This window comes from Temnothorax curvispinosus, unplaced genomic scaffold (genome assembly GCF_003070985.1).
Source record: "Temnothorax curvispinosus isolate PA1 unplaced genomic scaffold, ASM307098v1 QBEX01014574.1, whole genome shotgun sequence".
NCBI lineage: Eukaryota > Metazoa > Arthropoda > Insecta > Hymenoptera > Formicidae > Temnothorax > Temnothorax curvispinosus.
The window spans coordinates 525,649-552,697 of record NW_020224354.1 but is presented as its reverse complement, the minus strand read 5'-3'; the positions used below and the strand labels follow the sequence as shown (position 1 = coordinate 552,697).

Here is a 27,049-nt window from a genome sequence, read left to right as displayed (position 1 = left end):
ACTGAGCCGAAGATTTCATTGAGACAATCAACATCGTGACGGATAAAGCGCGTGGACCGCGATAATTTAACAAGTCCGAGCCCCGTATCTCCGATCCTCTCGCTTCCGTTCGATTACGGACGGAGCCGACGCGGACGGCGGAGGAACAAACGTAAGTACATATATTGCCCGACGTCGGTCACGTGTTAATATATTACCGTGCGCGGTGACCGGGGGATCACGTGTCGCTCCGGCCGCCCGTTATCCGCTCTCTCCCGACGTCGGTATGCGCGACATTAATTCATGCCCGCGCGAATGCACACACACAGATGTATTCTCGTTCTTACGTCGGCGCACTCAGCCGGCCGACGACGTCGTCGACGAAAACAATCGTCGGGGAAGTGGAGGGAGGAAAGGGTGCAGCGGCATGACAAAGGAAGTGGGCGAGATGCAGTAGTCGCCTCCGCGCGCGGTCCAGAGACCTCGTAACGAGGATCGGTAGAGCCTATAGAATTGCACCGCATATTTACGTTGTATTTCAATGGAATCTTAAGGCTGAAATCGTTGTTGAATTCAAGTATAACTGCAAGAATAAGGGAGGACGAAATTATTGCCGAGACACTCGAGATCCATGCGATTTTTATATCTTTTGTTATACTGCATCCCTAGATCTTTCGGGGAATGTTTTCACACGTAACACGTCTGATAAAAGACGCATGCTTTTCGACGAGTCTCTTTTCTTTCTCAGAGGAATATCAGACGTCGTAGAATATGATCGTATATACAATCGAAATTTTCAAGTCGGTTTGCTAAATTGCAAGATACGAATATTTAGGAGGTTTTCAAGAATGTTGGTGTCTTGAAAATTTTTCTGGGGACTTCTATGTGCGAATTTGTCAGGATGTATCTATGTGCGTATTTTCTATGTGCGTATTTGTCAGGAAAAATTCAAATCACCGCGTTTTCTGAATTTCTTTTTCTGAACGTAGGTTTGAAATAATTAAATATTACTTAACAGCAATCAGACATCGCTGCATGATATTATCCGTGTTTATTTTCTTTCCAGCTCTCCTCCTTTCTCCTTTCTCTTTAGCGTTTTCTCTCCGCCACGGGCGGCACCCTCGCCCTCGTTATTTCGCTCAAGGTCCCGCGATTCGTTATTACGCCTCTGGGAGGTAATGTCCTCCGCAATTCACGAGCCGGCTCCGTCACTAACGAGAGCAGATTTCAATGAATTCAATCTAATTTCTAAGAGAGGGAGAAGGAAAGACGGAGGGAGACCGTCAGCAACACGATGATTTCGTTCTATTTTAAACAGGCGTCACGCTTTTTGTAGCCTTCCGCTTGAGTCAGAATAATAATGACGTATCGCGTATAATAATAGACCCTTTGTATTCTGGAATGCGCCGGAAGTCCCTGAACTCATCGCGAACCGGGGAACTTCGTTAACGCGAGGAATTTCGTTTTCTAGGACTTTGCGTTTAAGGATGCGTTCTTCATCTTGAGCGTCTCTCACTTGATCGGAAAAACAAATGCCAATTTTTAAAACGTGACCTGGCATTACTTTTTAGTACGTATTATAGTTATTGAAGCGTGTTAATATAAAGAAAATGAAGTAACAAAGCTATTCTGGCAATTTCTGCACAATATAGACTTATAGACGACAATACGTCTTAATTCCTTCAATCTTTCAAACGATGAGCAAAAGAGTGAACTTCAGTAGATAGACGTTTCTGGAACAGAAGGAGATATATTAATCAAAGGCGGAGCACAAGATGGCGGACTACTTGCAGGTCCGAGTCTGAACAATGTTGCTCGAAATAAACCTCTTTGTAGCAACCGTCCGTGCTTAAAAGGCGAACAAAAATGACGTAAGTCAGAAAGGCTTGTCGCACAGGACAGTTCACAGACCGCCCTTGCGCCGGTCCATTACTTTGTCGTTGCACTTGGCGCAGGGTCAAGTCTGAGTCTGACTCTCGCGCGATGATCGACGACTGCAAACGACTTGTGTTACAAGCACGTCGAATTCTCGAGTACGTTTCATACCGTGTGGCATTCCCGTTTAGAGAAGTTTTAAATTAGCGACGAGATCAAGAGGAAGGATTTGCCAAGTTAGAGGAGGATTTAGAAGAGACACGAAAAGCGATCTAGGTGAATCATGACTCAGATGAGTATTCCGGAAGAGACTGCGATTTTTGCCAGATAATCGCGCAAATTAGCGACAAACAGGCAAATGGGATCGTAATATTCGGATCCGTTAGATAATTTCTCAGTGAGCAAAATGTTAGCGGTAAGTATGCTAGCAGTTTGCCAGCAGATTATTCGAGCAGAATATCACGGCAGATTGGCATCAACCGCGTCCGCATTAAACTCATGTTCCAATGAAGTCTGTCGACATAATCTGACAGCAGACCGCCAGCAGAAACTGGACAGAATCTATCCTTTCGCAATCATTCAAATGGAACATATCATTTTAATAGGTATACAAAACGACAGATTCTACTGGCAATCCGCCACTACATTCTGTTAGTAAACTCTGTTATATTTCGCCGGCAAAACTTGCAGCAGACACATCGCAAAACTTATGTTTTCGACAGATTTGGCTATCTGGGTCAGTAATCCGTCGCCACGAACAACGGCCTGACCGAAATGCCGGCGATGCCCCGTCATCGTCAGCGGTGATTCTCGAAAGTTTCTCGCGACAGCTAAAGTAGAAGTTGATTAGAAAGAAAAAAAAAAGAAAAGGAAAAGAAACAAGAGCGACAGGAGAGACGCGATAGAAAAAAGAGTTACTGCATCCTATAGAAAGGGGACGGACGTCCGTGAAGGGGGAAGCTCATTACGTTCGGCATTCGTTTACGTTCCGTGCCGGTCGATGACGTATCGTTCTACGTTCGCCGAGATATTTAAGCCCGTCGCAGGTAGAAAGCGTGGAGCATTCCAGGAAGTCGCACGGCCGGTTCTTCGCATCTCTCTGTCGGGATTCGCGGCCGGGTTACGCCACACCAGACGAAAAAAACAGACTTACGCGTATCTCGTAAATACGCGCGGCTTGTATCGTTCCGAAAACTCGCCGATAACCCGATGACGTCACAACGATGCCGTTAAAATTGTTAAATTCCCATCCACTTGAGATGAGACGGCCGAAGAGTGACACTACGCTTTTAAGTAGCACTGTAGCAGTAATGTGTTGTAAAAGGCATTTGCTTTTCTAGGACGAGCCCTCTAAAGTTTAGAGAAAATGCGCAATTATTAATCCATTAGGTATATCATCGTGTAATTGCATAATTTATAATAAACGCAGATGCACGATTCTTCTCTTCCATTCCCCCTTCTGCTCCTTCTTCATTCTGGAGATCTTAAAATCATAAAACGAAGAATGTACGATACTTTTTGCAGAAAATACGCCGCGGTCTTTGGGTTTAATTTAATGACTCGGACGCCAGAAGGTAAGTAGTCATGAATATGTACGGCAGACGGGCAAGAAACAATCGTGAATATATAATTACGTGACGTGCGCTTGTGATAGAATAGAAAGTAGTTAAGTAGGCAATAGAATTTGCCGCGGGGTAATTGGGAGCAATAAATAGAAGCAGCAATGCAATAAACGCGGTATTAATAATAGAATTAACAGTCTTCCATTCTTTCTTTCCTTTCAATTACCTCGCGGGCAAGGCTACAAAACAGCTGCGGGATAAAACAATAATGTCGTGTTAATCGTGTTATTCATCCACCAATCCGCAGATAATCAAGTGGATGCACGCGAGCAAAACAATTACATACATATATGTTTGAATTAAATTAAGCTAATTTGAAACGATTTATATATAATTGACATGAGACTTTGGGGATAGTTTATTTTATAATTTTCTGTCACATTTGTTCTGATGTATATTGTATGAATATATTTTAATACACGAGGGTGTATGTAATTTAATTATTCAAACGACACGGCATATAATTAAAATATTCTATCGTGTATCCTGAAATTACAGATCGTGTAAAACGAGCTTGAATTTATTATTTGACTTCATCTCGCTTGAGTTTAATCTAAATAAATATTTCGCGTTATTTTGTTTGTATTATGAATATAAACGCGTTTAATTAACAGTCAAAACAAATATTACCAATTAAAATGTATTACTTATATACTGGTATCACACTGTATTATATACCATTTGTATTATGTAAGTGACAAACGCTGATCTTGGAATAAAGAAAAAAAAAGAAAGCATTAGGAATAGCGCTGGAACGGACAGGTTTACGCCGCTCTCGATACAGGCGCGTTACATATCGATTTAGCGCGATCACGGGCGAAATGAGTCATCAGCCAGAGTCAAGCGCGCGAACCCCTACGATCGAAAACCCATTAGTTCCGCGGTATATACAAAGCGTGTGATATCGCGCGCGCGATAGTGTTTACGTCGTCGCATAGGCATGCATGCATGACTGTTTCGAGTTCCAAACAGCACACGCGTCATATAATCCGGTGGCGACGCGCGCGCGTCATAGCTCCCCGAATCGCGGCCGGTACGGCGCGGCGATTTAAAATCCACTTCTGCAATCGACGCGGAATGCGAATCCTATACGGATGTTCATAGAGGGGGGAAAAGCGAAACACGTTTCTCCTGCGATCCGCGATCGTTTGTAATTACAATATATGTATATCGCGCAGATATAATATATATTATAATTTTGTGTGTGTGTGTGTGCGCTGGAGTGGGCTATTTTTGTCGATGCTTTAATAAGTGCTCCGCTCGCACACATTCACACATGTGCACGCACATTTTTTTCGACGATTCGCTTGGGCGCGCGAAACACAAGATTCATCTTTGACGCAAACAAAATGATTCAATTTGCTCTAATTTTTGCGCGTGGAAAACGATAGAAATCAAACAAAATGACACTAATGTGTATTTTAAACATGCTGCATTTTGAGGGACCCCTTAAACTCTTCTAAAAAAAAAAAAGAAATAACTAATCCCGAAAGGAAGTCGACCACGTTCATCGCGGTGTGGCGAACGCGTTTAATTACCCGTGAAATATATGTCGTACATTTTCGTTAAGGGGAAACTGATTCCAGCGACGACCTGAAGATCGATTTTCGAGCAACAACGCGCAGCAAAAAATCCGAGATCTTTACATATGTCTTCTATGTTTCGCATCTCGCATCGCGTATGCATTCTTTCGCATATGAGTCACCGATAACTCAACGATATAATTTATGGCACCGACCCCGGCGTACGCGCGGGGTACGGAACCTCCGCCGGTCTGCCCTGTGTATTGCGAAATTTTGCCAGGCACGGAGTCGAGCAGCGCCGCGGCGCCGTTGTCCCGGGCTGACGGACGGACGGAGGCTGGAGGTGGAGGGTGAAGGGGAGGGGGGGTGGTTGGGCGAAGAAAAAGCAAAAGGCCCGTTGTTGTTCGAAAGCAAAGCGTAGCAGGCGGATCCGCGCGCGTCACAACGCGCGCGGTGTTGCGTTTGGAGCAGCGCTGGTACCCTAATGCCTCTAACCGCGCTTGGCCTCCGGCCACCCCGCTACGTCAGGCCGCGTACGTCGTCGCCGGGTACAGCTGCACTCGCGGTCGTGGCGGTCGTGCGACCTTTCCCTCCCATCCCCCACCATTCTCGAGTAGCACCGTCCGGTGCCAACCTAAGCGCGGACGCCTATATGCTTTACAGCGGGGCCCGTGAATCATTCAGTGCCCGACACTGGGAACCGTCACCCTTGGCAAAGAAAGGAAGTCGAAAGGTCCTTGCTGCACTCCCTGCGCTTTAAATTAAACAGACGTACAACTAAACGCTGAAAAGAAAAAGAAGAAAAGATGGAGAATTTAGCTACAGCGAACGAACAATAAATATAAAGAAATTTTACGAAACGTTCCACAAAAATAGTTTGCTTATCAAGTTTTGAAGATACACAATAAAAGTTCTTTAAAACACGAGTGTATAGCAAAACGAGCGGACCGAAAAGAGCGCTCATTTTTAGCTTTAACCCTTTTGAGACTCCGCACATATGTATTATGTACCATCAAAGTTAAATTCAGGACTAAAGTTTTATTTGACATTTAAAATTGGTTTTTACATGTAAGGATGTAAGGGTTCGGAAATGTATCGTTACATCTTTCAGTTGAAGAAAATCAGAAGAATACGTACAATACAAAAAAGAATTTATAAAGTTTTGTTTTAATCTCGTATTGGTATTCTGTATCGTATGTTTATCTTTCCGAGGACGCGCGATACGAATCTAGATCGCTGATTGTGTGAGTTCAACATTTATGAGACAAGTTAATTTCGAGGCGATCACATTTCAGAAGGCGTTCATCGTTAATGTTATCGTTACGGTTACAAATCGACGTTTCTGTTTTTCGATCGCGTTTCGAGATATAAAATTTCCGCTTCGTGTCTTTTCGCCACAAAGTACAAAGCGAGCGCCAATTAAGAATTAAGCTGAGCCTTCTCGAGACGTATAACTGCATCACGATGGTTTTCTTATCTTCGATGCTGTCATCCCGTTCGGTTGATAGCGTCGGCTTACATTTCAGCACCGTCAATAACACACCGAGTCTCTCGACGCCGAACAATGCCGGAGTAGAGTGACAATGAGATGAAACGCTGTCAATACGCTAATGAGTATTGCCAGCGCTATGATATAATGGCCGTCGCCGCGGACGTATGTATGCCTCCCGAGAAGGCGATAAAATCACACGTTATTGCATAAGAGAAGCTTCAGTAGAATCGTTATGTCTCTCTCTCTCTCTCTCTCTCTCTCTCTCTCTCTCTCTCTCTTTCTTTCTTTCCCTCTTTCTTTAGGATCATTTAAATTTACAGCGGTTGGAGTCCGGATCGTGAATGCGTACGCGAGCGATATAATTGATTAGAGTATCTATGGAATTTTGACGCGCGTCTCTCGAAAGTGACTCGGACCGGCTCTCGACAGAAACGAAAAACATCCGAATCCGCGACAGATTTATCGAATCACGCGGATGTTAAACACGCGCATGAATCGAGTCGAGCGTTTCCACGTCAAACGAAACGGCAATACATTTCGTTATCAGTGGATTTCGTTTTAAGACGGAGGCGGATGAGTCACTCGGATCTCATTTGGATGAATTAAATTTAAACATGAGCTAATTTTGAAACATTCCTTGGGATTCACATATCTGTATCTTGTTTATACGAGATTTATCTCAATCTTGCGTAAGGAAATAACCATAAACAAAACTTGTATTAAATCCGAAAGGAATCCAGTAGAATAAGAATTGATAAGAATGCCATTATATCTGCCTTTATCGGCAGATAATTCCTAAAACGTCTTATCGTCTTTTCTTTATCTCTCCGACGAAGCGAGTCATTGTTTTGTAATATCCGCGTTGAGATCCGAAGGCGTTTCTCGTCAAACGCGCGCGTCAATGGAAACGCCATTTAACGGGGCGTTTCTCTCCCTTTTCAAGAAACAGAAAAATCGAGAGGCATCCGTCAGCTCGTGTTAAACGAGGGAAGGGCCGCGGGCCGGCTAGGCACGTCCCTGGACGGCGCAGCCGTGATTCAGGCCGGCCGGACTGGCCGGAGTTCGCGTCCGTCGCGTTGGCAGCAGTGCGCCGCGCCGAGTCAGTGCTGAATGCGTCGTGCGACGGACAACAACGTCGGGGTCTGGCGTGGGCAGCGGTTCGTCGTCTCGCAGTTGTCGTCGTCGTCGCGTTGTGTCGCAGCGTCGTCCCGGTACGGTTCGAGCGATAACGCGCCGCCTGCCTGCCCTCCTCTCGGCGCGGGTTAACCGAGCCGCGGCCGCGGTACTCCGGACTGAGCGTCGTCGTCGCCGTCGTTCGTCCCCCGCGACGCATCGCGCGCATCGCGCCCGCGACGGAGCCCCGATCGACGCGCGTTGTTGGGCGTAGCCGGCGGCAGCGAGAAACGACACGAGATTGTGCGTGCGTGCGTGCGTGCGTGTCTGCCCGTCTATCTTGCCTTCCTGCCAGTCTGCTTGCCCGCGCGTCTGCCTGCCAGCCCAGCCTGCACGCGCGCGTGAACCGCGCGCCTCCGGAACTGCCCCTGATCGTCGCTGCCATTACGAGGTGGGAACTGGGAACCGAGGGGGGCGACGAGCGTCGTGTCGTGTGTGTCGCGGTGCCTGGTGCCTGGTGCCTCGTACCCGAGAGGGAAGATACGTGGACGACGGGACGAGACGCTACTCTCTCTCTCTCCTCTTCTCCGTCCGTCAGGCCCGTCTCCTTCGCGCTCCGTCCCCGCGCGTCTCCGTCGTCGCCGTGAAACTCGGCCCGCCTAGACGGCCAGGATCGAGGCATGTCGTCGGTAGCGTCGTAGCTCGGGATCCCGGATTCGAGCGCGAGGTGAGTGCCAACGAGTTGACGTCGACGTTGACGTTGACGTTTAACGTCGCGTCGCGTCGCGTCGCCGCGCGGCGCGGCGCGGCGAGGGCGATTGATTCACGTCACGAAGGACGACGCGACGGTGACCGGCGACCGGCGACGGGGGTGTGGATTTTCCAGTGTTCTGTCAACACGCACAGACACGGGATCGGCAGGAAGCTCGCTCTCGCGAGCATGGCACACCCATCTCCGCTGCGCGAGCGGAGCGGGCGACCTAGCGGCGCGGAGCGGAGCGGAGCGGCGGCTACGGTGCCAGGAGACGCTCGCGCGGCGCGGCGAGACGGAGAGGCGCGGTACAGCGCATGTAGGCATAGATCGAAATCGGAAAAGATCTCCGTCCGTGGATTCTGCGTAGCGGGAAAAAGACCGTGGCGATGATTGTAACTCGTTAACGGCGATCAGTCGGAACGTGCCAGAGCCGTGTGCATGTGTGTCTGTGTGAGAAACTTGAGATTTCGAGCGCGACGTTGACGCGACATGCGAAAATTGTGTCTCCGCGTGCGTGCGGGTGTTGGTAATTTGGCTATTAATCTGTTACACATATTTGCCGGTTTAAAACGTTGAAGAGAATTTTTGAGACGTATAATTGTTGGGATTTATTTATTAATACCGCGTAATTACTTCAATGCCAGAGATATCTTGATTAGGCCTATGTAAAATTCTCACAACACAGAGTAAACATAGACGTCATTATTTTCGGTTTTTGGCGAACGTTTAATTTAGATTATTCCACTTTAATATTTAGATTATTCAACTTTACATATAAATTTATATTAATCTAAATGAACACGTTGAATTCAAATTCCACTTCTGAAGATAATGATGTCTGTGTTTATTCTGCGTTGCGATAATTCTACGACGATTGCCACAGCGTTGAAAATTAAACTCACCGAGATTATATTTATCAAGTAATAACCGACGATTAAATTTGCCTAATGCCGACTTAGCACTGTTCCGCTGGATAAATTACATTCAGACGGGTTGGCCTTACTCAATGAGAACAGTCGGCTCTAGAATGGCCTTTACGATAGTGTGTTTCGGATGCGATAAAGAGTCAGTGTGTCACGTGCACGATGAATGGCATGGGCGGCGATAATTTAAAACGCCAAACGATATAGAATAGATAATTTAAATGCCCGACGCATCGGACATTGGAGTTTGATCCTCACTGTATCTCTGAAGCGAGAACGTTGCGAATTTTAACCCCGCCACGAGAATCGTCGTCTCGTTTCTTTAAAAATCTCATCGCGGACGATTTAGAAAAATTCCTCGCGCGCTACGAGGTTTCGCGACGTTGACATTTACATTTCGAAGTTGTCACGAGGCCAGACAGACCTCCGAAGACGCGCTTGAAGGAATTTAATTAATACTGAACTTGAGGAATTAAAACTTGGAACTAGACGAATAGTCATCGATAAGGCATCGTGAGGTGTCTAATTAATGGTTTCATGCATTTTATTTCGCGAAAAAGACATGTATGCATTCAGCAAATCTAACTTGAATATAAAAAATTGGGCATCTGCGAACGTTGTCCTTTTGTTGGTCGAAAATCGTGCTGTTATTATTTACATTTCAAAGCTGTTACGAGGGCATCAGACAGACCTCCGAAGACGCGCTTGAAGAAATTTAGTTAATACTGAACTTGAGGAATTACAACTTCTTCCCCCATCTTAATATTAAATTTTCAATTCCCTGACGATAAAAGGCGTCTTCTGGTTTTAAGCTAAGAATAAATCAAGAATAAATTAAGCGCCCTTTTATACCGCACACATTATTTATGAGATGATGTAAACGAGGAAGATTCAAAGTTTCGTCATTTTTTATTTTTTTTAGAGACGTTCCGATCGGAGGCTTTCGATCCCTTTCCCCCTCTGCGCGAGATCTTTTATTCGTTCGGAACCATCCGGCCTCAACCGTTTTGCATTCGCAATCTGCTTTACGTAAATCGCATGTAAAACGTTGTTTGATCGCGCGACGACAGCACGAGCATCGATGAAGCTTCCTCCGCGAGGAAGATAACATTTTTTCGCGAAAACCTTCTCAAAAGTCTTTTACTCGCAAAGGGAAATCTGGGAATCGCCGAGTTTCGACGCGCATTTGACTTTCTAGCCCCCGGTTTCGCGCCCACGCACGCGAAAACGCCCGGCGCTCGTGTAATTGCGCTCTCAAAAAGTCGTCAAAGCCGCACGGTCATCGACGCCGATTATTAGATCATCGAAGTGATTAGATCATCCGTAATTCGTATACAGCGAGACGCATTCACGTCCGCCTCTGCATTCGCCGGGGATAGTCATAAAGAAAAAGAAGCGTAGCTTGCTTTTTATAGTATTGGCATAGCGTAGATCTGTAGATGTAGCGCGATGAAAAAAAAAAAAGATGAAAGAGATCGAGCAACGTCGATAGCTATCTCGCGTCATGATCCAGGAAATTAATTTTTCAACTGGTGAGACATTAAATTTCTCTTTTGCCAAGAGGCAAATAAAAGCGTGCTGTAATTACGACGTATCGTCCGAGATGTTTCCACATGGATTGGCATAACGCGTAGAAGTAATATAAAATATTAGTATTTAATCCTTTGTCGTGAAATATTCGTAATCTTGTAATAACGAGACCCGATATATGTTATACAACTTAATGTAATAATTATAGATGCTGAAAGTCCATTAAGATACGAAACGATTCCCTTCGACGTGACGTGTCGACGTCCGGTATCGGCGAGTGAACGGTCGAACGGACCAGTTCAAATATCAACCGGAATGAGAAATACGTGTACGAGTAATAGTAGATACGTGTGTATATACATATCGATGTAATTTCTGAGCATTTCTCTTACTTTTTTATTACATTGATTCTTACATGCGATTCTTATTTGACGCTTTTAACATGTATCGACATTTTTTTTTCTTGTAAAATGGAGATTGTTGTCCGCGACAAATAAACGCGGGAAGATATCGATAAGTACCGTACTACCGCCTGGGATTGGACAGCTGTTTGCGTCGCCAATTTTGGAACTCGGAGCGAACAACACGCGCTCGTAACGTCGAGTATACGGCGCCGGCACCGAAGCAGATCGGTGAAAGCACATGGTACCACGCGTGTCGCGAGTTTCAAGTCGGCGCGGATTTTGCAACGCGGCGCAACGCGATCCGTGTGCCGAGATAGAAACCGCGGTTCCGCATCGTGACACCCGCGCCGCAATTTTTAAAATACCACGCACAATCTTTTGTCACGTGAAGAGGTGATTCGCGTTCGCCGTTTTGACTTTTGACGCGTGAAGAATAAGACGCGGGCAGACTCGCTCGCGGCGGATGACGTTGCGAGATGGACCCCCTCGGGTGAAGAAATATCGGTTAATAGACAGTTAGCTTCGTTGACGGCACGTTTGCGCAATTAGAAGGATTGTCTGAAAGCATTCGGTGTTTGGTATTTCAACGCTTTGCTCGACGCTTTGACTACCGTGAGCTTCGTTAGCGTCTCCCAAATTCGTTCCATATGGAGTGCCAGACTCGCTCAGTGAGTTTCAGCTCGTTTGGTGAGTTTTCGCGAGCTTCAGGAACATTCACGTTCACTTGAAAAATCAAGGATCGTAGGATATTGAGTTATTAAAATATTCAGGATCGAGAATAACGAAAAGTCAAATGATCGAAGCGTGTTAACGTAGTTTCGAAGTAACGTGTGCACTGAGAAAAGAAAAAGTTGTTAACTTAACTAAATATTTTTCAACCAATTATATTATTTTTTAAATTAAAATATTACAATATTTGAGTCAAATTACGTCATGTTAATATTTAATATGTCGTATGTTGTACTTAATTTAAATACATAAATATTTTAATTGAAAAAATAATCAGGTAAAAATATTTCAGTCAAGTTAACGACTTTTTTTTCTCAGTGCGGTATTCACGTTCGACGCGGAAAAGTTCGGAGAATGAGGCAGTTTATTTTCTCGTCGAGGCGCTTGTTCTCCATGTGACTACTATGTAACTAACTGCACGGAATATTGCATCGTCTTTTGTACCCGCATTTATTTACCCGCGGGATAATTGTGCGCGGAATGGAGCGCGCCATACCGCCAGGAAGATCCTAGAAAGTGTTCGAATTGATAAAAAGCCGCACACTTTCTACACGTCTGTATTGCGGCTATCGTGACTTTTTCAATTTTGTACCGTTGCGGCGCGGATATTCAACAAATCCGTCGACCTTTTCGGTCGACCTTTCTTCCATTTGTTGCCCACATGCGTCTAAACGCATATGCGTATACCTTTATATGATTAATGATCAGTTTCGATTATTTATTTATTTTCCTATGTATAAACGATTAAAAGAGGTCCCCGAGGAGGTCCCTTTAGTACACATAGTACGATCATAATTACATCAGCAAAAGACGCGGAATAAGATGCTGAAAGAAGGATATGAGAATAACAACCTTACAAGTTACAGTAAAGATAAGATCTAACGAAGATAATGTCCATTAATGATTATTTGATAGCTGCCGTGAAAAGAGATTTATTTTTCCAACTGCCTTACATTCAAACATATTCAAAGAAACGTCGGGATTACGTATCGTAAAGCTATACATTTTTCAGGAATCGGGTTTCAAAGGGTCCCTCTGCTTTTCCTTTTCAGGAAATCTCAGCAGGTTTCAGAACGCTTTTAAATAAGCACCGTTTGAAGCGACGTTTGTGCAGACGAAATTGATATCGACGCGAATTCTTATTTCTCGAAAGGAAGTTCCAATTTCGCGTCTTATCCGGGCACTAAAGCGGCGCGATTGACCTTCCAGACAGATGCGCGCGATTTCCGGTCGCTCGGTTTCTCGTAGCTGCTCCCGCGCGTGGAGGTTTTTTTTCCTCGCGGCGCGATATCGCGACATTATATAACCTAATTACAATATCGCGAAAACTTTCCCGTCGTGTGTATTTAATTAAAAGATACGACATACGCGTTCTCCCCGATCCGGAGATACCGATTTTCCTTATCGCGATATTTGACAGACGCGGCTGATAACGAGGTCGGTCGGACGAGGCGTTATCCGAGCGTGTTCTCCTTGTGCTGAGCAATCGTCGTTGACATTACGGCTCCAGTTATATGCGCGGCGTTCGTGCCGCGAGCGCTCGTGATTGCGACGCGATAAATGATATCATCCGTTATCAGCTTACGCTGCTCCCGAAAATATAATGACGATGCCGGAAATACATCTCATCTCTCGATTCACGCGTCTCGCTTCTCGAACCGTTTAACTTTTCTCGCGTTCGCTTTTTCCATATACTGTCTGACACTCGTTAAAATCACATTTAATGTTAATTAATATGTATATTTAGTTATTGCGATGCGATTGTCGTCGTGATTTATCGTGATGCAATTATCGAGAAAGCTCTTTAAAAGGAGTCCATGTAATAGTACACGGAGAAAATTTTATGTTAAATTTTACTATGCTGCCGCACCAACTGCGGACCATCAAAACGCCCAAGTTTAAATGCTATAGTCTTATAGTAAAATTACTATGGCTATAGTAATTTATTCAGCCGAATGCTACGATCATAGCATTCAATGCTATAATAATGCTATGATCGTATCACTAAATGCTATGGACATAGTAATTTTACTGTAAGACTATAGCATTTAAACTTGGGCGTCTTGATGGTCGGCAGTTGGTGCGGCAGCATAGTAAAATTTAACATAAAATTTTCTCCGTGTACGTTATATCCTACGACATAATGCTTATAGATATATTGCACATAAATGCATCAGTAATATAGTTTGGATATAATAATAAGAATGCTTTCCTATTTTTTTGCCCCTAATGTTAACTAGATTTTTTGCCTAATATGTTAACCAGAATGTCTTTCTTTAACATGAGGATGTTACGCTCTCGATGTTCGAGAAACGAGAGACGGCGCCGCGGCGTTGATTCAGGTTGTTGCGTTTTGCAGGTGAAGCCCCAGCATGGCCAGCAGATGACTGTTAGCCGAGCCGGTGCTCGTACTCGACTCTAATATGAGCGAAGTGGTGGCAGTGACGCCGACTGGTGGACCTACGCGCCAGGAAAGCGTGACACACATCAAACGGCACAAACTGGCCAGCTGTAATGTTCCTCTCGTGCACGGTCGGCCGAATCCGTCGATCAGTCCACGCAGCAGACTGACCACGCATCAACGAAACCACAGTTTGGACTTCAGGTATCCGTATGCCGATCCCCGCGAATGCTCGGCGAGGTCGTTCCGCGACACACGCGCGCGAGCTATTTGCGACGCGTCTCTGGCTCGCGCCTCCAACGTTTCCTGGCACTTGTTGAATAAAAGCGATCGTAAATTCGCCTCGCGTATGCCACGACGTCGAAGTTGACGATACGAGTGGAAGCTCTACGTCGTAATATAAATCGGAGGAATGCAAGCCGAGATATTTAAATTGGCGGCGACGACGTCATCAATATTAATAATCATCGCAACGAGTAATTGCAGTCACGCGCGGCGCAGTCGTATCTATTTTCTTTATTGGTCGCATTTTCGCAGCTGCCGACTGGAAACTAGAACTAGCTAATATTTTGTGCGCGCAATTCTCTTCGATCGAGAAAGAAGGCAAAGGATACTCGCCAAAGGATACATTTAAATCAGAACGGTTTAAATGTTACTTATAAAAAAAGTAATTTATTAATCTTATAGACAGATGATGAAATATCGAATCTTTTACAACGCAAAACAAGAAGGAAAAATACGAAGTACTTAGTAATTAGTATTAAGAACTTATGAGAAGGAAAAAGGCAAAGGTGCAACGTTTCAAGGATTAAATAATGCAGAACAGATGCCCGAGTGATAGTGATGTTATTAAATATATCATTAAATATCTATTTATAGAATGAGATAGAGTAGACTACAAGAAGGATACATCGATAGCTGATAATAAGATGGAGAAGAAGTCTAATAAATATAATTACTAATTACATAGATTGTTGTATATAAAACATTTCTGTGAAAAGAGTTCTGTGAAAACTATACTTTCTATTTTTTATCTTTATTCGTATGTATTAAAAATCAAAGATACATTTGCAATTCGATGAAATTTATGTAGCGTATCATATAACGTATAAGAGAAAGTACCTTGGCTATTAATTATAAGGTTGTCGATCATTATTCATAGATCAATGGGTATCCTACTACCGCCGGTGCCTCAGGCGGCCGCTACGACGCTGACGCACCATCATAGAAACCGGAGCTTGGACTCCGCCCTGCAGCGAATCCCAGAGGTGGACGTTACGCCAAGTCCGGAATGCGAGAATCCTGCACCTTCGTCGGTCTCTAAGACGACGACGGTATCGTCGTCGTCGTCCTCGGGATCATGCGGAAAGGGCGCGCGCACCGCGCGGGAACGCGAGGACCTGGCCAGTCTCGGTTCCGACGACTCCGGGATTCTGTGTGGCTCCGACAGCGGCTCGAGCGACGCCACGAATACGCCCGCCACCCGCGAATCCAGCGTGGATCATCTGCATAGCCGCGAGAGCCTCGACTCGGCCGTGTCGCAGCCGGGCGACGTGTATTCGGTCGATGCGGTGGACGGTATGGAGAACAGTGCCGGTGTAGTGTCAGTGTCGATGTCGGTGCCGGTGTCACCTGTGGAACTGTCCACGCGTCTCAGTGACAGTCCAGCGTCTCCCGTGTCCCCTGAGAACGAGACCAACGGCGAGCGTTCTCGGTGCGACGACGCGAACGACGGTGATGAATGTTGCTCGCAAGAACCGCGACCAAATATGAACGTGCGAGAATGCGGCAGTGACATTCAACACGACTATCAGCATCAGGAATGCGTCGATATCTATCCAAACGCTATGCAAGTGTCATCACCGCCGTCCGTGGCCGATACGAGCCAGAGCGAGTTGGCAGGAGCGGCCATGACCCTTTGCTGCGGCACGACCGCGACGCAGCAACAAGAAGTCGAGACGGTGAAGAAGCAATCGGACGTTGTCCGTCGGCAAAAGCAAGAAACGAAGCAACCGAAACCTTCAGAAGGCTGTCTGCTGCGACTATTCGAGAGTCAAATATTTGACATGTCCATGGCTATATCCTATCTGTTCAATTCCAAAGAACCTGGCGTTCAGAGTTATCTAGGTATAGTAAACATTTGAAAAAAAAAAAAATTAATTTTTCACGCATTCGAATAATGTGTACTCTATTTTCATCAAATATGGGTTTTCAAATAACGATCCCTATAAATACGAATTTTGCAAAGTAAAAATTGTTTAGCGAATGCACCCTTACAATTAGAGAAATGCACTCTGTATATTTCACGATAACTATGAATGTTGTGTGTAACAATGACATATTGTAGGTAACAAGATGTTCAGTTTTTCGGATAATGATGTGGACTTTTACTTACCGCAGTTAGTTGTGATGTATATACAACTTCACGATGTAACAGAAGTTCTTTATCCATATCTTGTCCATAGGTAAATATAAGGATTCGCGCATTAGAAGATTGCTCGATTGTGCATTTTATCAATTGCGGCGCTAAGATTTGAGTAAATTAAAACTAAACGAGTCAACTGCTTTGCAGATGTAGACAGTCAGCAGATTTCTCATTAAAATGTGCCTGGCTGCTAGACGCGTACAGTTCTGATGCTCATTTGCCGTCAAAGAAGAAGTCTCATGGGACCAAATTGAAAAATCTTATCCTGTCAGATGAACTCAGGTAGGACTAATTAGTAGAAAAGCAATGGGGAATTTTTGGTAGATTAGTGACAATTGCACATAAATTTAGAATAAAAAAAAACTTTATCTCTAAATACGTGTAATATTTCAGGCCAAAGGGAAATGAAAGTCGAAAGCAGCGTGTCGCTGGATTGCAAGTTTCTGCGCCATCACCATTGCCCTCGACGCAAAATCTTACGTCGCCGAATAAGAAAACCCACCAAAGATCTCAGTCCGACGCTACTGGATTGTTCCAGACTATACGCCGTAGTCATTCCGGTAATTATCCAAACTGGCATGCATCTCTTAAAACGATAAATTACACACCACGAGAAATATCATTTTTACAATGACTGTTTTAATGGGCATTCAAAATTCTTCAAAAGGTATAATAAATAAAGTAAGTCTTGGGGACCTGAGCTCTGGTCGAGCGTTTGACAACGGCTGTACCTGCTTCTATTCCTGCCAAGGTGTGGTGAACGATTTGCGAGGCCAAAAAACCGATTGTTTTTGCAATGTGAGTTATCTTGTACGAAAGAGTAGCAGGCATTTACTGTAATATGAATTTACTTTAATATGAATCTGCTTGCAGGCACCTCGACTCGCGCCAGAACTCGAATTTATTCAAGCTCTAATATCAATTGGTAAATTGCTCGGGACTATCCCAACAAAGGAAAGTAAAACCGTTCAATTAGTGGCGGAGCTCAATACGCTTAATTTGAATCTCCCTGCGAGGGTGTGGTTTCCTCTGCACAGCACGGTACCGCATCATATCGTGCGAGTTCCACCACAATGCGCCGCCGTTCTTAACAGCAAGGATAAGGTACAGACATTTTGTTTCGCTTTCTTGGAACCATTACAAAAGTTCGTCATTTGAATATCGACTTTTATGTTGGTACTATTATAGGCACCTTATATAATATATGTGGAGGTATTAGAGGTGGAAGATTTATATACGTCGCCCGTGCCGACGAAAATAATGGGCAGTTCGTTGAGGCACACGAAGTCTGAAGAGAATTTAACGGGCGGCGAGCAGTCCAATAATATGTCCACTTCAGATAGTCAACAGAATTCGACGATACGGCAAACTCCCGTAAAAAATATCTCGCCATATTCTGTTAGGAATACAGATGTGGCATTCAATTTCCCCGATGACGATCCTAACGATTGTTGGAGTCAAGAGGACGACGAGATCACGCAGCAGGTGTGTATCTTATTTGAGCGACCGCGCGTCATCTCTTCAATTATAATTTGTATTCTAACTTTTTTCTATTCGCTTTCGTTCAGTATTTACAGCTTCGCAAGCCAAAAGATCGGGACACTATATCGCAACTGAGTCAAGAATCGTCCGATAGCAGGGAACCGATCTTTGTACCGGGCGATATTAAGAGAAGATTGAGCGAAATGGCAGCTACGCCGAGCGCGACTTTCAGTCACGATCCCGAGGATCCATCGGCGGCGGTCCTCAAGGAGCCATGGGAGCAGAAGCAACGACGCATAAGAGCTTCCAGCCCGTATGGGCACTTGGCATCTTGGAGATTACTTGCGGTAATTGTGAAATGCGGCGATGATCTCAGACAAGAACTTCTCGCCTCGCAATTGCTCTCAATGTTGCAAAAGATTTGGCAAGACGAACAAGTGCCCCTTTGGGTACGGCCGTACAAGTAAGTGCAAGTTACTATTGGAAATTTTCGTTTCGTGAAAAAAAGTCAATTGCCTCTCCTCTTCCCCGTTGGAGGAATACTTATTAACTGATATTAAAAGATATATATATATAATAATTTGTTAGTATATTAAATTTTCTATAACAATTTCGATAATTTGGCTCTTGTATGATAATTTGATTTTGAATCGCAGAATACTGTGTCTATCCAACGACAGTGGTCTGATTGAGCCTATCCTGAACACTGTCTCGCTCCACCAAGTGAAGAAACAGTGCCAATTAACACTTTTCCAATACTTCGAACGAGAGTTCGGCCCTTCTACCTCAGAGACGTTCCGAGTGGCACAGAGGAATTTCATTCAGAGCTGTGCCGCGTATTGCCTGGTCAGCTATCTCATTCAAGTAAAAGATCGTCACAATGGCAATATCTTGTTGCACAGCGACGGTCATCTGATCCACATAGATTTCGGATTTATTCTGTCGACCTCGCCACGAAATCTTGGCTTCGAGACCAGCCCATTCAAACTGACGCCGGAATTTGTCGAGGTGATGGGTGGCAATCAGTCCAAGCTATTTGAGGAATTTAAGAGCCTCATTCTTCAAGGCTTAATTGCGGCACGGAAGCACATGGAGAAGATAGTTAACCTCGTTGAGATTATGTTGTCGGGTAAGTAGTAAAACTCTCGAACTGGCCGTTCATACGCTCGTTCGCGTGTCAACCCGCGTATCTCAATGGCTTTCATCGATTTTTTTTCCGCAGGCTCTCAGCTTCCGTGCTTCCGCAGTGGTGGGGCGGCGACTGTTCAAGGTCTCAAGAATAGGTTCCACCTGACGTTAACGGAGGATCAATTGCGTCGGCATGTTGAGGATTTAGTCGAAGGCAGCATTCACTCGTGGTCCACTAAACTCTATGATCGATATCAATATTTCGCAAACGGTACTCTTTAATATCAAGATTAACAATCTTCTCTGTCTATCGCGTTTCGGTTAAAACTCTTTCGCGAAGTTAAAAGAAGAAACATCAATTGTTATGTGTTGTCTTCTTCCACAATTTTTGCATACATTTAATAACTCTGTTGACCAATCGGCGGTCGCGTGCCAGCCAGTAAACATATTCAATCTACCATGTCAGGAAATTTGTTCCGTACTATAAGTTGCGATAAAAATGCGGTAACGTAAAAAGACAAGATTTAATTATATATTGCTGTTTATTGTAATTGGCGTTAGGAACATTTTTTCAATTCTTCAGTGATGATATTTGTTTAAATTGTACTATATTTTGAGAAACTGCTTCTATTAGTTTCAACGTGTAAATAAAGGATTGTAATTGCGTATAATAATTGCACGCGATAGCGAAAGAAAAGACGGAAAGTTCTTTCTGGGCACGTGAGCTGAAATTTCGATTGGGCAGCGCTGTTTTCTAGCATTCCACAAGCACAAATGACGTTTTAGAGTGGAAAAACCGCTTTCTTCTTGAACATGTAGATAGACAGCCTCGATTAGGCTAAACGTATAGAATTCAGATAGATTGCTATTCTTTGAGTTCGACGTTATTCCTTGCTTTCGTGGTGGGCAAGAACGATACGAAATATTTTTAGCAGAATTCAAAGCGATCTCGATGTTTGATAAATTAAGGAACTTCGATAGATGAATGAAATATATGAATATCTTAAGAGAACATGACACTTAGTTGAAGGGTGTGAGCGCTTCGTTGAAAGTTAAAAATATTTATCGTCGTTTGAGAAATTAGATGAAAGAAGGAAATGATCTATGAGAATTTTGGTATCCAGTTGATTACATATATCCACTATATATAACGTTTTTTGTTCGATACATTTAAGACTGCTGTTGTTTACGTATGCCTCGATTGACAAATTGCGAATTAGCTATCGCCGTAGCGCAGACGTGGCGTCAATGACTGAACGCGTTGGACTGCTAAATCGAGTGTAGCTTATATAAACAGCGTAATTTGTTAAAGGTGCCTTATTTGTGTAGAGGAACGTTGGTGGAGACGATCAAACACTAGACACAGTGAAGTGACGTGTTAACGTGGCGCTTAGCGTGAAGCCGATTTTGAGCGTGAAGCGGACAATCTGTAATTTGTACATATAGCAGAGAGAAAAAAAAAGAAACATTGCGTGGACTTTCGTAGATAATTCGCGGCAATAAAAAAGTAGAGCCTACTAAACGGTAGGGCGGAATCAGCGGATCTCCATCCCTGGGGGATTCTAACGCAATTCTGGCGAGTGCGTGTAAGAAGGCTACGTACAAAATATAGGCTCGGATATTAGCAGGAGGCGAATACTCAAAATATTTCCTATTTCGTAGATTAGTACTCTTCGAAAAATGCATCTAATTGTACACGCGGTATGAATTAAGGACTAAGCATTATACTATAGCGAATCTTAAGGATCACATTTGAAAGTTTTTACATGTTCTTATATTACGTAAACATTCATTCCCCCCCTCTCATTCCTTCTTCCCTTCCTTTCCCCCATAGCCGTGAATACGAGGAGTAGCTGTGTATGGAGGATAATTATTTAATCGTAATTCCTCTCGCGTGACGTTTTACGTACGTATGTCCGTTTTAAGTAAATTATATAAATATATATAGATAAACTATAAAGAGATATTGTACATATATATAAAACGACAAATTTTATCACCTTATTATATATGTATCAGTTAAGAATTTAATCGAGGATGAATGTTCGAAGCAAAATCAAAGTTACGGCTGGAGCCAGCCCGGAGTACCAGAGAGATCTGGGCCCTCTGACTTCCAAGTGTCTTATATCTTTCTCTCTCGCTCCTTCTGTCTCTTCTTCTCTTATCATAACCGTCTCATGATAGACAGGCAGACCAGAAATCAGATGCGATTATAGAATGATTGAGAGAATGCGAAACTATCCGTCTCGTTACTTCGACACATTGGTTTGTCTCTTATTTTACGTTTCGGCAGGTTCTCGTAAAAATTGTATATATTATACGTGCGATTAATGTGAGGGATTTTAACATTCTCATTGTTATGCTGTGTAAGAATGATTGCGGAGGGATACGCGAAGGGGATATGATACTCTCTCTCTCTCTCTCTCACCCCGGTCGACTGAACGTGCCCGAACTTGCTTCCTGTTCCGTCGACACGTGAAACGTCAAGATCTCTGATTTGCCTTGATCTTTCACCTCATTACAAGCTACTGATAATATCCATCATTGAATAAATACGAATGCGATAAAACAAAGAGAATTTATTTAGCACCCAACTGCCGTTTCGCACAAATTTGTACAATCGCATATTCGCAATGTAGCGATTGTTCGATGATACATTATCGACATTATATATATATTATATATAATTATCTCGTATTTTATACATACATATATATTATTAATTTGTATATATATATGTATGTATATATGTAATACGTTGCTGTCTAAAATTCTTATTATTACTGTTATATTCACCATTGTTTGAACTTAATGGTACATAAACACAATCGTCACTACGAGATATTATAGTATCAGTCACGACAAAGTTGTAAATTGGAACTTTTACACACTTACATACATAATAGAGGCGCCTACAGAGATAGTAGAAATAAAACAATAAGTATATCGCGAGTATCACAATAAGTCTTAAGTTAATTAATGGAGATCGTATGGAAATACAGCCTTATATTCTAGAGAGCTGCTGCAATAAGTTAGAGGGCAAGATAGCCAGCTTGTCAAGAAGATAGTAAAACGGATGGGAGAACCAGGCGAGCATCGAACGGGCGACTACGCCCATAGTGTCCGGGTACTGATGAGTCAACAGAGCTAACAGTGCGGTGAACGAGCACAGACCGGCGGTGAAGAGGATGAAGAAGGGCAGCTCCTTCTTCGGGTAGACACTGACGTCGTGGAACGACGGCAAGAGTTCCCGGTCGGCGCATTCGGTACACGTCGGATATGGATAAAACAGATGTCCGCGCTCGAGTGGATAGGGTAACATCCTAAATGTGCCCTCCCAAGTACAGTGGAGCAGATTCAGAGCACCCTCTATCTGCTTCCAATGTGCCAAGTGGAAGAACGCATAGGCAATTGCTTCGGAGTCACCACGTTTCAGCACGTGCTCGGGTGGGAGAATGAGCGGTTTCATTTCGAGAAGATACTTGGGTACATGAGGATTGAATTCCACGGCCCGATGAATCGCCTCCACCGCCGACATCTCGGCGGTAGTCAGACCGCGTTTGCTGGCAATGTCAGGCGAGAACTTGTCCGCCACCAGCCGTGCTTTTAACAGCGCCGCCGTGTAGCAAATGGTCGCCGATTTCGGCAGGCTGATGTCGTCGTACTTGGCCAGCACGGCCTGCACGTCCGCGTACGCCTGCATCTCCAGTAGGGTCTCGATCAGGTTTTCGTGGATGTTCAATACGTTCATGATCGGCGGCACCTCCTTCGTAAGATCGCGAAACATCTTCACCGCCTCTTTAAGTTTCCCTAATTTCCTCGCGCACATCGCTAGTCTTCTCTTGATGTAGATCAACACATTCGTATCCCTTCTGTGTATCGCCTCGGCTATAGAGCCCTGGTGTTGGGTATTCTGTGATTTCCTGTAATTGTTCTCGGCCACTTTCAGAGCTTGCTTCAGGATCTTCTCCGCCTCGACGATAGTAGTGGCCTCTTCCTCCGCGAGAAGGATATAAGCTGGCGCACAATCGGGATTTCGATCGAGAGCGCTATGCGCAGCCTGTATTCTCACTACTGGGTTGCGCTCCCTCCAAGCTGTTTGCATGATCTCATATTCTGCTTTACCTGTAGAAGAAGAATCATCAGATCAGCATCTCAATACCTTGTGTCTTAAGAAGAAAAAGGACAGAATTTAACATCTCAGATAGATCAAACATCTCTAAATCGTTACAAATATTTTTAGCTCATTAACTTGCAACAGGTATTTAAATTCTTCACATAGAAATATGTTATAAATACAAATAAGGTATAGGAACACTTGGCAAAGTATCAATGACAGACATTTCAAATAAAAATACATCCAAAATCAAACATGTTATACAAATATTTCTAGCTTATTAACTTACAACAGATATTTAAATTCTTAATATATAGCAATGTGTTGTAAATACAAAAAGTATGAGAATATCTAATGGACTATCAATGACAGACATTTGTAAATTAGTCTTTTTGGGACAAATAAAGTAGCAATCTGGATCCGTACCAGTGTCACCTTCGCATGTAAAGAACGTCTGATGATCCTGCGCGGACAGGTTCATGTCGTAGTACGTGAGGGGCTCCTTGTTGGTGGCCCAGTAAAATCTCTGATACTCGGCGCCCCTGAAAAGATTGATCGGATTGCGCCAGACCTTACACTCGGGCACATTCTGGTGGCTCGAGGAGCCCCCGGAGCCGCCGAGGCTCGTACCATTGCCGTCGTTGGTGTTGTCGCCGCCGCCGATCCACGGCGAGATGTGGTTGAGCGAGACCTGCTCGATGAACGAGGTGCCGTACTTCCTGAAGTACCACCACTCGAAGATGAGAATCAGGCCGGAGATGAGGGACGACGTACCGGTGAGGGCTACGTAGAATTTTGGGGTTAGAGTGTTCAGGAGCAATGTCGAGTCCCACATGCTGGTGAATAGCAGTGCCATTTATGCCCGTTCTCGCCTCTCGGCAGGGAAGGAGAGAAAGTACCCGGCGCGAGCCGTCGCTGTTCCCACGGTCCCACCGCGCGAGGCACGATCAGGCACGATGCACTATCGTCTCCACCGCTGTTTACCACACGGCGCGCGACAACATGATCCGGAACGCGATGACTAACGACTAAAGACTCTACGTGAACTCTCCTCTCACGCCGATCCCGTGTCCGATATCTCGTCCGCGAGCTCGTCCCGTACAAGAGGAAATTGCTGGACGGATTCGGCTATTCGACTCGGCACGCGTGCATCGTCACGCATCTCCCGGCGCGTAGTAAATATTTTCGATTCGACCGATGCTGATATTTGCTGATATGTCATTGCTGACAACATTTCCGCGCGAAACGACACTACACTCAGCCGATAAGAGGGTAAAATTGGGATGATTTGTGTTGATAAACAAGGAATTCTTGAATTTCTCGTTATTGTCGACTGTCTAGTTTAGTTGATCTAACGGCGATAGATGGCGGGACGATTTCAATTATCTTTGCTTTGCGTTCGTTTGTTCATCGCTAGATGCAGCTGGATGGTCAATCGACTAGGACGAGTAGAAACTTTTTATTTTTTTTATATGTAATAAAAAAGCTTTGCTATGTCATATGTTGGTTGTAATTTATCACATTAAAAATTTTTTTCTTGTACAATTTTTATGAGAAACAAAATATAGTATGGATGCATCTCAAAGTTTTGATGTCAAAATATTTAAAATTAATAAATGACGATAATAAATAACAGTAAATAATAATAAACAAGTTTCGAGCTTTACACCTCGCGTTAAATATTTTGATATAATTTTATTTAATAGTTTATAAAACTTTAAACCTGGAGTTTTAGTGATATATTTAGTCAATTATACGATAAAATAAATGAAATTGAAATGGCACATTTTGAATATGCATACCAAATTACGTTACAAAATCGTAAAATCGCGTAATTTTTTTTTTTTAATAGCAGAATATCGCATCACAGGAGTTAAAACAATTTAAATTCATCCGATTTTAGTTAACGTAATAAATATTTTAATATATTAAAGTATAATTAATGCAATATACATATGATAATTATAATTAATACAGTATTATATAAATATAATAACAAATGCTAATAATACACAACCCATAAACAGCGAGAATATTTCAAAATATGAACATCACGGGATACAAAACTTTCTTTCTATTAATCCTCAATCCAAGGACGAACGTATCTATAGCTGTCTATCTCTGCACTCTGCAAAATAAAAATGCTGAAGTTTGCGAGAATGCGCGCGTTACGTAAGTACGAGGAAGCAGATAACCGGAATAATGGAAGCGCATGGTGGACAGATAATAGGTTACTACGGACACGCGGTTTATCTTATATGACGCCTCGAACGTCAGCGGATCCTTCCGCGCGCGTTCGAAGGTCTTTCCTTCGGTCTTTCTTCCTTCCCCCGAGCGGAGCGCCGGCACCTCGCTCGTGTCCCAATAACCCACTTATCGCGAAGAAGCGTCTTCGAGACATTTGCCCCGCGCGTACGGAATATCTCGCGAGTTTAATTTACCGAGAGGATTCTCTATCCAATCCTTTAAAGTCGATTTTTCTTTCTAACGAAAATGTTGAAACGCTAATTGTCGACGACTTGCAAACTAAAGAGGAAGATCATTAGCGAACTAAATGTCAGAAACTCAGATGGATAATAAAACCACGTTCCTTAGATAATGTCAAGCGGATTTTAATAGAATTTCAAGTTGGAGCTAAGTGACAAAGATAAATATGATAGATGATGATTTCTTACGTCACTTCCGCGTAAGAAGACTCGATTAGTTAGTTAGTCGGTCGGAAAATCTCTCGTTAAATTTAAAGCTGTTTGTGGAACACTCTCTATAACACCTTTATATAGTTGATTTAAAATTAGTATATAACCGCGCTCGATTTCTTTTTCTGGTCGATTTGTTGTCAAGAAATTTCACGTGCGAGAACTCGGTGACGTCAATATTCGTAGCTAGTGATATTCACTTTTATTGTTTAGGATTATTTTCAATCATTGTTATTTTAAATTTGTTGCCCTATAAAATTTTCGATCACGTTCAATGAAATGCGAATGTATTCGATCGCGTTTTTGCAACAATTTTTTTCCCACATGAGATATCGAGATCTTTTAATTCAAATATTTACTGTATACTTCAATCCTTAAATAAATAGGTGATTGATTCAGCTCTAGATATCGTATGAAAAGCTACACTCTCAAAATACTCCGCGGTAACATTTTTCTCAGCCGTACGATCGGATGGAAAGGATCGAATTATTCGGCCAAGCCGATAAAAAGGCGGATAAAAGCGAGGCATGTGAAATCGTAAATAGCGGTAAATGCAAAAGCGCGATTAATTTTCAACGAAAGTATTTGAAAGTAACAGCTTGAAAAAAGACGAGTTTAAAGCTGTGCGTAATTCAGTAACAATCAGGGAATCCGTTTTACAGGAAAATCTCTTTCGTGGAAGTTTAATGCTTTTAAGATCATTCATCTTCGACTTTAATTGACTGCGGAAAATAGATCACTGACATATATTCGGATAACTTGCGCTCGCGTCGAGACGTCCGCATCTTCCCCGACGTCCTTTAACATGATAAGTGCATCTGCATTTAAATACGTTTGACTACGACTCCCGAGCGTT

General features: G+C 43.6%; 2 protein-coding genes across 4 annotated transcripts; one reads left to right on the top strand and one right to left on the bottom strand.

The window, feature by feature from the left end:
* Positions 1–7,591: 7,591 nt before the first annotated feature.
* On the top strand, positions 7,592–20,987 carry LOC112464778 (phosphatidylinositol 4-kinase beta). 3 transcript variants are annotated; one of them, XM_025031960.1, is made up of 12 exons: positions 7,592–8,331; positions 14,304–14,549; positions 15,508–16,472; positions 16,693–16,810; positions 16,918–17,052; positions 17,164–17,330; positions 17,438–17,568; positions 17,644–17,874; positions 17,959–18,255; positions 18,339–18,715; positions 18,909–19,381; positions 19,475–20,987. In XM_025031960.1, the coding sequence occupies exons 2-12, from the start codon at positions 14,368–14,370 to the stop codon at positions 19,660–19,662; spliced, it is 3,264 nt and encodes a 1,087-aa protein (XP_024887728.1). In that variant the 5' UTR covers positions 7,592–8,331; positions 14,304–14,367; the 3' UTR covers positions 19,663–20,987. The 3 variants fall into 3 exon arrangements, with proteins under 3 accessions (XP_024887728.1, XP_024887729.1, XP_024887730.1); XM_025031961.1 differs by lacking the exon at positions 7,592–8,331 and adding an exon at positions 8,653–8,884; XM_025031962.1 differs by lacking the exon at positions 7,592–8,331 and adding an exon at positions 8,921–11,902.
* Positions 20,988–21,839: 852 nt separating this feature from the next.
* On the bottom strand, positions 21,840–24,724 carry LOC112464779 (protein ST7 homolog). Its single transcript, XM_025031964.1, has 2 exons — positions 23,924–24,724; positions 21,840–23,505 (listed from the first exon to the last, which is right to left on the bottom strand). Exons 1-2 carry the CDS (start codon positions 24,351–24,353, stop codon positions 22,385–22,387), a joined length of 1,551 nt encoding a protein of 516 aa, XP_024887732.1. The 5' UTR covers positions 24,354–24,724; the 3' UTR covers positions 21,840–22,384.
* Positions 24,725–27,049: the final 2,325 nt, after the last annotated feature.

Bases quoted from the DNA above. Each gene is read 5' to 3' on its own strand.
- LOC112464778 (XM_025031960.1), top strand. From the start codon at position 14,368: ATGAGCGAAGTGGTGGCAGTGACGCCGACTGGTGGACCTACGCGCCAG. The intron at 17,331-17,437 runs GTAATTATCCAA...ATTCTTCAAAAG, and splicing joins TATACGCCGTAGTCATTCCG to GTATAATAAATAAAGTAAGT. The intron at 17,875-17,958 runs GTACAGACATTT...GTACTATTATAG, and splicing joins TTCTTAACAGCAAGGATAAG to GCACCTTATATAATATATGT.
- LOC112464779 (XM_025031964.1), bottom strand. From the start codon at position 24,353: ATGGCACTGCTATTCACCAGCATGTGGGACTCGACATTGCTCCTGAAC. The intron at 23,506-23,923 runs GTACGGATCCAG...CTTCTTCTACAG, and splicing joins TACATGCGAAGGTGACACTG to GTAAAGCAGAATATGAGATC.